Source organism: Phalacrocorax aristotelis, chromosome 2 (assembly GCF_949628215.1).
Source record: "Phalacrocorax aristotelis chromosome 2, bGulAri2.1, whole genome shotgun sequence".
In the NCBI taxonomy this organism is placed as follows: Eukaryota; Metazoa; Chordata; class Aves; order Suliformes; family Phalacrocoracidae; genus Phalacrocorax; species Phalacrocorax aristotelis.
Window position 1 is genome coordinate 95,466,282 of NC_134277.1, and position 14,356 is coordinate 95,480,637.

Here is a 14,356-nt window from a genome sequence, read left to right on the forward strand (position 1 = left end):
TTTAGAGCCTCTTTATTGACAACGTTTTCAAAGGAATGTATTTTGAGTTTGGGATACTGTTTCTGAACTAATTATAATGCCATTTTACCCACCCCCCACAAAACAGAAGGCTGCAAACAGTATTTCAGCGGGCTAATATACAGGATCAGACAACCACAAACTGTACTTCAGAAACAGCGTAAAAGCAGGAGGGACAACAGAGGGTCTAAGGAGCAAGAAAATGTATCAATTACAAATGATGGCACGGTCATCCATCCCCATCCTCTTCACTGACTGCACCAAAGGAATAAATCTTCACTTTTTTTTTTTTTTTTTTTAAGTCATTTGGGCACACTTCAGTATCTTTCTGATAAATACACCATACCATTACTTTCATAATCCACTCTGACCTCGTAAGATTTGCAGGGCTATCCAAAAAGAGGGGTCAATGAAAGACATATATTTAGATGCTATATCTGATATTAATCCCATATCAACTCATCCTATGTATTTTTCAAGTAGCAACATAATACTGCAGTTTTGTTAACACTTCCCCTGCTTTCTGTATGAGAACTCCTGTGTACCGCTGCAGAAATAACAGAGATAACATGGACTAAAGCAACTTGGAATAGCAAATCTAAAATGGCCATAACAGCCAAACATAATTCCACACAACTTTTGCATGAGTCTAGGTTTAATTTGCTTTACAGGACAGTTGGCCAAACAATGACATTTATCATAAAAATATCCTCTCCATTAAGCAAATTTCATTTTTCTTTCCAAAAGAAAATTCAATGTATACTCTGAGCGTTCAGTGGCTTGTTTTCAAGATCAGCCCACACAGATTTTTCTTAACAAAACAAAGCAATTCAGTTAAAAAATGCAGACCAATGTAATGACATAGTCATATTGCTTTTGGCTATGTTAACTTTAAAAACCATGCCAATTTAGCTATTTTTCTTTAGGTTTTATTAGAAAAAAAGCAGCAGATCAACATTACAATTCAGAGTCTAATCTAAATATGCACTTGACAATGAAGCACATCTGAATATGAAGTGAAAAAGGATTCCAGTAAACCTTCAGTTTTGCTGATCTCCTGCTACTCAAATCATGTATCTTTTCTTCTGGCTTTCTGATGACTGAAACCAAACAAGGAACAAAAGTTTTATTGCTATGAAAACAAAACTGTAGTACAGTAGTATGAGTCTTGGGCACTAAGCATATTCCATCAAGTTAACTTAATTTCAAAGTGTACTTAAATCTTCTGTTTGGCCATGAAAGTCCATAAGCTGACTGACCCAAGTATAAACTGAAATGGCAGGTCTGGGGAAAAAACAGAAGTTAGACAGCATGTTAACCTCCAGTTTTCAGACAGTAATAAAAAGATACAATTCCAACAGCCAAAAAATTAAAAAAAGAAAAAAGTTGATCTGACATTCAAGAGCTAAGTTTATTCTTATGCTCATTTTGTTTGCACCCAAAATAATTTTAGACCCACCAGAAAAAGAAAAATAGTATTTATGGACTATCACACAATTGAAAAAGGGAAACAATTGCTTTTTGACTTGGTTATTTTCCCCTACTGAGGTATAAAATCTACATATAAATTTGATACTTCACTATAACAAATTGTACTTTTCATAGTTCTGATTTAGTTTCCATTAAACCCTGTTTACTTTTTGTTTTTAAACCACAGAATTCTTATTTCGTGTTACTGAATCTGGTTTCCAGCTCTTTCATTTATTTCTGGATCTATATTTAGTAGTCTGGTTACCACTGCTAACCAGGAAAAAAAATTCTTGGAACTTTCTTCATTACAACAGCACTTTCAGCAGAGGTTACTGATGTGCAAGCAAACTACAACGATATGCAGCTCCTCAGAGAGACTATTTCATTGATTATGTTTCCACTGTCCAAACGTTCTCTAAATTATCTGCCGGAAGAAATTCTTTCGATCTTGTAAACATCAGTGGGCGCAGTTTCACTAGTATGTGTGGTAGTTTCACGTCCTTATACAGGAAGGCTGGTTCACAGCTACTGAGAAGCTGCAGGAGTTCTAACAGCTGATGAACTGTGGATTCTGCCGAGCAGAAGTTTCTTCTGTTGCTACTTAACAGTGTAGCCAAAGTATCAGCCGAGGTAGCCCAGTCAATCCTTGCTTTTCTTTAGAACCTCTCAGAATATTTCTGGAAGGGTGACATTGCGGAGCAGCCACTGCTGGGAACGGCTGCCGTTGCAGTCTCTGATGCTGGGTACCTGGCTGTCCTCTTCGGTGGCTTTGTCCAGGCACTGGTTACTGTTCACATGCAACAGGGTTAATTTCTTGAAGACAAAATAAAAAGTTAGTTTTTAAAACAAAAAAATCACCAGGCATAAGCTAACCAAGAAGTTTCTAGTGGCCATTAAAATTCTTCCATACATAAGGAGGACCTAGACAAGACCCTTTGGTTACTGACTGCAGATCCCAATCCTAAAGAACACTTAAATATGCTATTTGATGTTCTAGATACTAAAAACATTGCTTCCTGAAAACAAGAACTATTGAACTTTTAAATTATGTTCTTTATCAAGCAATATTCACCATTCTTTAAATAGGACTATACAATTAGGGATCTTTGAGGAGTTTTAAAAAATGTGAGCAAATTCACACATGTCTTTTCCAATACCTAATCTTACTTAAGCAATCTTCCATACTCCACTCTGTCTACCTCGGCACTACTGTCATGGAAAAGAGCTCTTCAGAAGCTGCATTTCCTGCCACCATACTACGGATACTCATCAGTGCATCAACTTGTCTATGGTACTGACTGGCATTACTATCAGTGCTTCTTCTCTCACTCAGCAGCACAACCAGGACACCGGACTGACTGAAACACGGCAGAACAGGCAGGCTTTATGTGCACAAGCTGCAAAGGGTAAAAAAAAACCCAACCAAAAACCTGAGCACATCAATCTCCTGCACTCATACAGGAGCTGAGGAATGAAGAAGGGAGTTGGAACAGACTTAAGTAGACAAATAACTAACACAAAGTTCTCCCCCCACCTTTTTCTTCCTGGTAGATACTAATGGAAAAGGGCTTCTTACATGCCTTCTGAACAGAGGCAGAAGGAAAAAACGCTACAGAAAAATCACCCAACTATGCGTGCAGGATTTCTTGTTGTGTATTCTCTAACTTGTTTTTGTGCTTTATTAGCCAGCTTTCAGTAAAGTTCTGAAAACTTCACCTAGATTTCCATTGACAGAATAAAGAGAAAAAACACATACAACCAAATTTATGGCTGAGGATCAGCACAGGGTAAGCCTGTTTTACAGTCTGTGGCAATCATTGCAAGACAGACTATTGCAATTAGGTGTCTAGAGATAGTGTTCTTACTGTTGATAAGGTAGAAAACAAAATAAAAAGCACTTGGCATTTGGTGAATCAACTGGATGTATTAATGTTACTCATCTAATTTACTTTTAAGTCAGGTAAGCTAACTACATAAAAACCAAGAATGACTTGGGAACAAGACCCAAATTTAATCTGTACCTTAAACATACCATGATTAGAAATGTAAAATCTTCCTTGTAATTTTGGGATGATAATATTTTTAATTAGAAAAGTAAATTCTTTTAATGTTGTACAACTACAACCTGTAACCTTTTTTCCCTTGTGCAAGATAAGCCACCAGGTCACAAGAGTGTTAGCATTATCTTTTACTGGTCCAGTAATATGGACTGGAAATTACCTGGAATACTTTTCCATTGTTGATCTCATCACACAACACTACACTAGCAGCCTATCTTTCTCCAGTGGATCCAAAAGCACATTGAAAATACTCTTCTAAAAGCTCCCCCAAAACTCACCAGGTAATTAAATCAGTACAGATGCCCATTGAGTGACCAGACCATGAATTAATAACAGAGGGAACATAACCCTCACTTTGTTTCCCATTTTGACTGTCAAATAGTGGTCCCACACTGGAATATGTTGCTCTGTAGGCTCATGTAAAAACCCAAGTCATCTCATTTTAATGTCACAAGTCATAAGACTTACCACTGGATCGTATTCCCAAAGCTGATTTCCTTTTAGATGGTGGCACTTGAGCATCGTTACTGGGCCATTAAGTTTGGATACATCTAAACACAAATCATCTGTTCGAATTTCTTTGTTGGCAGTATATGAGAAAACCTAGACAGAAAAAGAATGAGAGGAACTGAAAAAAGTTCAACTGAGGCAGGTAGAAGGGGGAACGTTTGTGCATTACTTCATTAATATCTACTAAATTTTTTTTCTTTTCCCTTCATCATATATAGAAAGATTACTTTTTTTTAAGGAATAAATATAAACACTATATGAACAAGCTCTTCTGTTAAAATTGACATTTTTTTAACGTTTCAGACTGCTTTCTAAATAGAAACAGAAGGATCCCCAATACAGGCAGTCTCTATGTATTGGAAAACAAATAATCAAGAACTATAAGTAGAACAAAAAACCAGATGTTAAATAAATTCCAGAACTGACACCCAGAAAAATGAACATTAAAACAGCATTTCAGGTACAGGCATGTTTTTTTAAACTAACAATGCCCATCAGGAGGTCTAACCAGGAGACCGTTCCAGGGAACCTAACAGGAGGTGAGGTCTAGTCTATAGTGGTCTCCTCCTCCCCTCATTTCATTTTTAACTTGAAAGTTGATCTAAAAACCTATTGCAGTCAGGCCCTGAAAACCTACAGATGACAAGCCACCAGCAAATTTCATGCATTTCCTCTTATATGCATCTTCTTCAATGAGAGCTTCCTAAACTTTATAACTTAAGTATATTTTGGAGATAACTACTGAAAGATTGAAGAATTGTCCCGATGACGAGCAGTGTTCCAAATAATTGACTACATTAAGATAATTTTTAATTAAAATTGTTACCTGATTGCCACCCATTCCATGGCAGTTAAAGATTCCAACTTTCTCGTTTTCTTTTCTTGCCATGTTATCCAGACATTGATTTGTCTCCACGTTTCTTATCTGGGAGTGAAAAAGAGCACCAAGGTTGTTATTTTTAGAAGGGAATTAGGTCCACATCAAACATCACTGGAACCAGTTCTCTCTGCTATACACCACAGGTTGTGTGTACGAAGTGTAAAATATAGGAACTGTACTAAAATGAGAGACCACTGTTTGAGACTCAAACTTCGAAGCAAATGTTCAAGCTACCAGGTTACAGAATCATGTTTGTTTCTTTGCTTTCTTTTGGGGATCTTTCTGTCTTGGGGACTCCTTTTGCTCAAAGACTCAGCTACAACAGAACGGACACAATTGAGTCTCCAGCTTAAAACCTTCAGAAATTTTTCAAGTACTGCCCCAGGCACAGGGGGTTTAACTCCCTTTGAAGTCATGGGTAACTCAGTCCAATTTCCTCACTTCTTGAGTTACAGCCTTAACCCCTGTATTGCTATATAGTAAGTGGCATGAGTATAGTCTCCTGATAGTCATGCAGCAGCACAAATGCCTGCTCCAGTTTGTTAAAAGCACTTATTTTAAAAACGAACAATACAAGATCACCCCACAACAGGCTCAATATTTGGTTCAACATGACTTGTAGGGTAGAGCAGGTGCCTACTTATTTAAGACAGCATCATCTGTACTACCACTGCCCAGCAAGTCTTAGGGATCACCCAAATTTGCTGGTCACTGATGAAGGTTCAGGGGCTAAAGTTCAGGACAGCTCTTTGGCAAAGTCCTTGTTTGACCTGGTTTAGTTTTTAAGCAAAACTCTGCTCATACTCTACATAGAGAACATTATACAGAGTTATGGATAACTATACATTTCTGAAAGAATATTTCTAAAGCCCCTCTATGTGACATTTAGTAATGTAGTAAAAAAGGGGAAACATTCAAATTACAGTACTGCATATCAAAGTTCAGTTTTCTGCCCCACTGAGAAGCCAGATGTATTATTTTACAGATGACAAGAACACAGGTGCAAGATATTTGAGCCCTGCTGGAGATAACTTTGCACTACTCAGTTCAGAATACAAACAACTTACTGCACAATGTATTTCGCATAGGGTAGATAAAATCTTACCTCTCCCAGAGAAAAGTAATGGCGTGGAATTTGGGAATCAGGATAAACATTCTCCAGGTACCATGAGAAAGGCTTGCACTGGAGCTTGCGTCTTAGACCAAGTCGCGACGATATGTCCCCATAATCAACTTTAGTAACTCCTGTAGAAACAGAAAGTCTTTTTCAGTGGCTGTTAATAAATGTTACATAATTCCCCTTAATACAAAAATCATCAGTATAATACACTGCTTGCACGAAAGACTTTCTCTTTAGGAAGTCATTTCTACGCAAATAAATTATTTTTAATATAGCATTATGCTGTTCATATTCTCAGAGAGGACATATCAGTCACTATCTGGGCCTTCTTTTTCCAGATAATTATACAGAAGATGGAATCACTACATCTGTACTACACAGGAAAATTTCTTACCTGTGGTGTGTGCAACAATTTGAATGCAGTTGCTTACTAAATTATCAGAGGAGAAAGCCTGAAACTGTTATAGTCACTAACACCATTCTATCCCCAATGGCAACTGGCGTGCATATCTATGCAGCTTAACATAGCAGTCTCCTATGGAGCAAGAAGAAATCCATTTTAATTTAATACTGTTAAAGCCAGGTATCACCTGCTGGACCCTTCATCATCTATCTAACTGCACAAAGAAACAGAAAGAAGCCTTCATACAGGGAACTAACCCTTTAATAATTCAGTATTTGTACAATGTAACTGCTGCATTTGCAGGAAGTATGTTCACCATTAGGACTGTTATCAATTTTTTTTGTGGTATTCTGCTTGCCTTTTTTCTCCTTTGCTCCTCATTTACCAAAGTGCTCATTCTTCCTGTATCTTCTCACTCCTTTAGGGTTGTTTTAATTCCTCCTGAAAATTAATTTGTACAAGTCCCATCTGCCGATGGGTTGAGGAAGGTATGCATGATCAGTAGATATTTTAGCCTCACCAGAATTAAGCACTACGGTCATTCATATTCCAGTAATATTAACTAAGGGTAGGATAATTTCTAACTTTCAAATATCATGATCTTTTTCTGTTTTCCACACTACACTCTATACCACACAGGCCAAAAGTAACACACTACAAGGAACCCAAACCAAACAAAAACCCAAACCAAAAAGGAACAAAAACAAGTTTTAGCAATTTAAATTCCCCTCACAGACCACAAATATGGCTCAATTGGCCACCATACCACAGACCTCCAACGGCACGCATTTTTCAGAAATCCCTCTAACTTAGAAGACTGTGAATTACCTCTAAAATTGTTGACCTTTTGAAACAGTTTGAGACATTTTTAAGTTGGCATACTGTGTTATTAAATCGACCTGCCAGCAGATGGTGTGTTTCTACTCAATTAAGACATAACTGCACAGTTTCAGTTAAATGTTTGTAAATATCAATAAAAACATTAGTAATTTCAATATTCCAGAAAGGAAAAACTCTAGCCATGCTTCTAGGCTTTTTAAAATTATTATTTTTTTAAAAACTCGAAAAACTAAAGACTTTTTGACAAAGATTCCAGAGAACTACATTGGCAAGGGAATGAAAGCAAAGGAAAGCTTGTTTTTTGAAGGAAATTTTGCATAGTGTGAATGAAATTTAAAAATCTTTTGGAACAGGATCCCAGAAAACTTCAGCCTGGGCTTTCCAGTCAGAAAAGAAATCCCCAAACCGAAAGACAGAAGAAAAACCGAAAACCTCTGAAACACTGCCCTATCTTCACCAAAGCAAATATTTGCTCTGTACCAAAAGGAGCACTCTGATAAAAGATGATGGAGACGACAACCGTACCAACCACAGCTAAGTATGGAGTTCTTCATTTTTCAGCGATGAAAAAGCCGCTGATGGATGAAACAGTTGTCATGCCATCCTCACTACAACCTTACAATACTCAAAACTCATTCACCGGTTTGCTACGCTGACCTTCAGAAAACAATGCTGTTAAGGCATTGTCACATCACTGAACAGCAATTAGAATTAAAGTCACAACCATACAGAATTAAATGAGAAGTAATACTAATAGCATACAAGCATGCTGTTTCTTAAAGTAGTTTTAAATGTCACCATGTAGAAAGAAAAGTGCCAGCTGGTTTTCCTTCCGTTAAAATGAAATAAGAGGTGTATATTACATTCCATTTAACCTTTTTTAGTCTGAAAGATTTAAAAAAATCCTCTCCGAAGTTTGGTCTGCACAAAACCATACACTGGCACATAGACTACAGTCAGCATTAGGTCAGCAGACAGACTGAATAGCAGAACCCGTAAAGTTGCCTTAGGGGTATCCTCTAACAGGGCTGAATTACTCTGTTTCCTAGGTTTCAGGTACCTTACCTATATTCCTCAAAACTAGCTTGAGAGTTCCTATACATTTGCACTACACGGTGCAGCAGCAGCTTATGGGTAACAGTTGTTTTTTTGGGGAAAAAGTTGGAAGTATAAAGCATATAAAAAAATTAAGTCATTATTTCCTCCACAGACTGGTAAAATTCATATGCACACAAGAGCGACATATACCTTCCGGTTTTTAAAGGTTCAGCAAAAAAAAATAAAACCAAAAGACAAAACACAAGACAATAATTTGATCTAATCTTCCTCCCAGGAGACAATTATGCCAGACTACAGGTATGTGCATCATGAGGGAAACAATCACGTCCACTAGTTGTTCTTTCAAATATTTGGGTTTAGTTCATTAAAAAAAAAAAAGTATGCCACCACCCCTTCCCCCCCAGCCCCTGAAATAGTATTTAACAGTATTTGCTACTGTTGTCTTTACTTGACAACGCTATGGTGGTTTTCCCCCCAACTTCCCAACCCCAAACCTTAATTATATTAAAAGCCTGGACCTCCCTGATGATTCAAGCTGTCACACACCTTGCTGTTTACTGTGGGACACTCACATGCTCTTTTCCACACATATGCTTAAAGATGTACTTGAAAATAAATATTGATAAGATACCCCACATCAAATCATCCAATTACACCACCACCATTTCTTTTGAACAAATGTAAGATTCATCTCAGCACTTGCTTTTGCTGTCACTATTCTTCAAGAAGTTTGTTATGCAGTACCAAACTACTCTAAGTAGCAATATATAATGGTCCTTGCACCTTTACAAAAACATACATATAATGATGTCTATCAGTAGAATACTGCTTCTTCAGTTTAATTTTCTTTGCCACCTTATATTTAAGCTTCCCATCAGTTGTGTTGCAACAGCTCTGCCATCCTCAAAATTTCAAGAGCTGCAGATTTGCTTGCCAAGCTCAATGTGTGGCAATATATTTATGCTAAACTGCTTTAGGGAAAAAAACAAGGAGCATGATGTTTTCATCATGATTATAAATTGCTCAATCATTTTCAAAATCACAGTATGAAACCTGTTTAATCTAAAACTAGCCTTCTGTAAAAATCATAGAACTTGTTTTTATTTAGTATTATGAAACTCAATAATCATTTAAAACCAATTTTAATAGCTACATTATTTGCACTCCCAATTAATGCTAATAGGGAATCACAGAATCACAAGACTACTAGCTGAAAACAAGAACACATGTAATTGCTCAGTACATATTTTGAACATAGTCTTAGCTACATTGTAAAATGTGGACTCAGTCTCTTCTGTCTTCCCTATCAACCACAAATAAAAACGTTATCCATTTCCAGTCTGTGCCTACTGAACCTTGACTTACCATGCTTGGCTAGAGACAAGCGCATGCAGCGATTAGAAAGTAGTCCTACTGATCCAGCTTTCAGGATAACACATCTACATCTGTGTCTAGATGGCTCTTGCTCAGGTAATTCTGCACTGCTGTCTTTTCAGGCATTTTGCCTGTGCAGCACTTAGCCCCAGTGCAACTGAAGATACCTTCTGGGGCAAATTTTTGGTCAACAATAAAATTCATTTCCATACAAGCTAGACGAGGCTTTACCCAAGCTCATTGGAGCTGCTTTTCAGGATGCCTTCAGCTCACCAGCTGGGATATGAGAGGCTGCTGAATGACAAGGATGTACACTGGACAAAGAGCAGGAGCATGCATGTTGGAGTTGGAACCCAGACTCGCAGCACAGGGAAACCACACAGTGTGAAAGTATCCATGCTTTACCTTTAGACTAAGGATACCAATAAATTCCACAATTGTCAGTTTATCATTAATTAGTAGTTAGGAGAAGGTTAGGGGGAGTTAGCTGTGGTAAGCCAGCCTGATGCTTCGCAGCTGCTGCTGCTGCAGAAAGGGGCAGCTTTCCCTTGCTCAGCTGTGGATTCACACTGCACCTCCTGTGCTGACACAGGTGATAACCAGTAGAGAGCCAGCCCACAGGGCAAATAATCCTGACAAGTTCAGCAAGTCAAATCACTTGACACATATGAACAACCAACAAGCGAGGGGAGATGAAGCCCTATCACCAGCCATGAAAAGCAAGGCAGTCTCCTCACAGCAAGCTGTTAGACTGACATCGCCATCTCCTGAAGCCTCACCTTGGACAATCCAGTCCTAGTGTTTTAGACTGGAGAAAGTGATGAAAGGCCAGCACTAGAAATAAAGAAGTGGCAGAGTCCGCAGAACGGAATGACTGGAACTGGGAATTGGACTATTCACTGGCACATACTGTATCTGTTTTCTGAAAGCCTAAGACGAAATGGCCTGGGAAACAGCACCCTGCTGTAACAGATGACTGTGAGGAAAACTGTTGGCTAATGAGAAGAGACTACAGCTAGTGCCATTACTGCCATGGAGAATAGCTGTTGCATGCAATGAGATAGGTTTGATTTTGGCTGAGCAGCAGCTGCTGCAGCACTTTCCTGCCCAACCTCCATCTGTACCTAACTGCTTCCAGGCAGAGAGATGGTTTCTAAAATGCATGAAAGCTTAGAATAGGCAAGTAACAATTTCTACTGGGCTGTACTTAAAGAAAAAAGGATTACAGGCTTACTTTTCAAGAGGGAAGTTTTCCATTTAACTACATTACATCAATAGTAAAACGTCTCTTGAGTTCCTATCATTCAAGTAGTAAAGCCTTTTTTTTCCCCTCCAGACAACACAGATTATATGAAGTGGGAAAGCTACCTGAGAATCTTAGGTTTGCTTTCCTGGACCAATCCCTCTGTGATTCACTATCTTAGGGGAGCAGAAGAGAAAGGATATAAAGGAAGAAACACATTTCTTGTTAGCTATGCTCAGCGATGCCTGTCAGTATATTACCTCCTTCAAAATCCAATTTCCTCATCCATGTCAACTAATGAGAAAAAACTTGGGTGCACAGAGGTTTTCTGTCTGTTTTCCTTGCTCATATGAACCCAGGCTTGTAAACCAGCATCAGCTAAAAAATCCTCACCTCGCTCCTTGCAAGAACTCGTGACGCTGTCACAGTAATATTGAAAGTACACATCATACTAGCAAAGAGTTTCACAGGCTGCTTACTCTGCCAGAGGGTCACTACACCATCATTCTGCAAGTACTGAACATTTAAATTTTTATATTAGAAGGGTGCCTTCAAAAGCAGAGTATGGCTAAATGAGCCAATGCAGCAGAGATTCACTGGATTTTTAAGACAACTGATGGCCAGAAAGACTTACTGAAATCTACACTGATGTTATTTGCTGTCAACAGGGAAAACCTGGGTTTGCAACACTCAAGTAAGATTGGAGATACCAGAATAGCAACAGTGAAGTGTTTGTGAACTTCCCAAAATAGTAATCTTTTCTCTAATACCTACTGGCTCTCACAACTTACATGGCTTTGCAGGGTGAGAGGCATGAGCAGCGCTAAGTACATTTATGTGTTCATTCTCTAAACAATAGGTGTTATAGCTAAGAATGAACCACAGTACTAACCATTCTCTTCACAGCCCCAGGCAACAAACCAATTTCAGAATGACCCAATTTGTTCAAGTACTATATGATGCCATTCTTGAAACACTTTGAAATTCTAGTATGAAACTTTAGGGCAGTGTCCATACGGATATGGGTACACAAATGAGATCATGTGCCAGTCAGCAGGTGCAGATGCTCTAAGAGGAGCTTGGCAAGAACACATCCCTATCCACTGATCATTCAGGCTATTAGCATACAAACTATGCAGACATGCATCTTTTGAAAGGAAAGACATTATACAGTGCAGTTATAGATAACAGCTTAAGTTACTTTCACCTTTTCAAAATTTTTACTGTATTCTATTTTTAATTAAATTCTTTCATTCCTTTTCTCCAACAAAGGAATGCATGCATATTCCAAAATACTGCAAAGCTATGAAAGAAAGTCCTGTCAAAACAACAATCCTACAAAATTCAAACAGTAGAACTCCTTTTGTAGCTTATGGTTACCACATGAAATGGAAGAACTATAGAGATTATATATGAAGTAATAGAGCCTTATCATGGTGTTCAGTAATTTACATTGGTTTTAATCAGGTTATTTTTATAGTTAGGTGTTCCAGCTACTTAGTATATCTTAAAATCTAGCTCGACGTGGATGCGTAAGAGCAGTCTTAACCAAAAATTATTCCACCTATTTATATATAACTTTTCTGAATTATGTCTGTGCATGTCATGTTTGAATTCATAATGCTTTGTTAACAACACAAGGCGGTAACCACAAGCCATTAGCTTCTGATTTCACCTAAAAAGCTTTGAGTAGCAAAATCCTCTCTTAAAATTTTTAAAAAAATCCTACAGTCTTGAGTAATGCTTTCTCTTTAAGGCAAAATCTGCAGTCATTTGTTCTCTCAAGTATTCTAAAAACCTCTAATCTAAAATTTGATACTGTTCAGATGCACACTACACTATTAGAGCTTTTAAATTTCAATACTAATGCAGGTTTAATAAGCAAGTCATAAGAAAATACTAGTTTTAAAGATACGTCTTTGAAAAAGCAGATGTGGCATATAGAACTACCACTTAGTGTTTCAAGTCAAATGTCTCTAATGTCTCAAGTATTTAGAGAGGATGTCTACAGCCACCCAAAGCTTGTCTGCTATGTTTGTTTTTTAAACAACATCAAAAATATCCTGTAGTGGAAAGTAATAATTCAGTATTTTCCAGGCTTCCTTTCTTTTCCTGATTCCACCCCCCCCCGCCCCGCCCTGAATGTTTAAGTTTATAGGAAATTTGCTCTCATATTTTATATCCTCTTGTTTTAAGAAACATAATAAATACCATCACAGTCAACTCCAGCACGTTGAGACATATTTGGATGGCTAGTTTTGAGCACTATGGTTGATCTTTTTGATGTTCCACTGAGCTTTAATTCTATTGCACAGGAGGCTCATTCATAAATTATGTGTGCAGAGAAGAGCAAGACGGAGGAGAAGCAGAGAAGAGCAAGACGGAGGAGAAGCAGAGAAGAGCAAGACGGAGGAGAAGCAGAGAAGAGCAAGACGGAGGAGAAGCAGAGAAGAGCAAGACGGAGGAGAAGCAGAGAAGAGCAAGACGGAGGAGAAGCAGAGAAGAGCAAGACGGAGGAGAAGCAGAGAAGAGCAAGACGGAGGAGAAGCAGAGAAGAGCAAGACGGAGGAGAAGCAGAGAAGAGCAAGACGGAGGAGAAGCAGAGAAGAGCAAGACGGAGGAGAAGCAGAGAAGAGCAAGACTGGTTCGTGGCACATCTCTGGCTAATAAAATTATTTTTCAATTAAGGCATTGCTTTTAGTACATCTTATGTGAATTTTGTCTTAGGAACTTCAAAGCAGTGACTTTTTAAAATAGTAATCTTCTCCAATAGTAATAACATTTAAATTCTTAATAGGTATTTCTCATAACCAAAGACCAGCTTACCTGGGGAAATGATGTAAAAAAAGTTTTTGAATTCATCCATCCAGACTTCTGCAAGCCGCCTGTTGTTTTTGTTGATTATCTGCCCTGTACCTCCTGGAAAAGTGTATGGTGTTGCTTTTCTGAACACATGCCCGACATGTGAACAAGTTACGATTTCCAAAGTGCCACCACACTGCCAAATCTGAAAGTGACAGAACAATTACTGCATAGCTTCAAGTCATTAAAAAGGTTTAAAAATGTTAGTCACTTGCTTCTGTTCAAGTTGGAAAAACAACATTAGTTGCGGTCTAGAACAAATACGTACTGCACGGAAGAGAAATGTACACCTGTTTCTTGCTCAACAGATAAAGATGCTCACAAGCCTGAGTAAGGTAGCATAGGAAAGAGCACATCAGACCTCACAGCAAATAATGCATCAGAGGAGACTACTTTGTAGAACTGGGCAAGCCAATAGCAAAGGAAGGAAAAGGCTCACATGAATCACAGGGAAGTAACAGGGGTGATCTGTCAGAAGTCTATCATAAAATAGAATCGCCATGTGAAAAAAAAGGAA

General features: G+C 38.1%; 1 protein-coding gene across 2 annotated transcripts in view; it reads right to left on the minus strand.

Moving 5' to 3' along the window:
- Window positions 1–931: 931 nt before the first annotated feature.
- GALNT1 (polypeptide N-acetylgalactosaminyltransferase 1) overlaps window positions 932–14,356 on the minus strand; it is an 87,346-nt gene continuing 73,921 nt past the window's right edge. For both annotated transcript variants that reach the window (XM_075084404.1, XM_075084405.1), the window contains 5 exons: window positions 13,804–13,984; window positions 6,044–6,183; window positions 4,885–4,983; window positions 4,017–4,151; window positions 932–2,301 (listed from right to left, as the gene is read on the minus strand). In XM_075084404.1, the coding sequence (XP_074940505.1) occupies window positions 2,155–2,301; window positions 4,017–4,151; window positions 4,885–4,983; window positions 6,044–6,183; window positions 13,804–13,984 (702 nt within the window). In that variant the 3' untranslated portion in view covers window positions 932–2,154. The remainder of the gene's footprint in view (window positions 2,302–4,016; window positions 4,152–4,884; window positions 4,984–6,043; window positions 6,184–13,803; window positions 13,985–14,356) is intronic.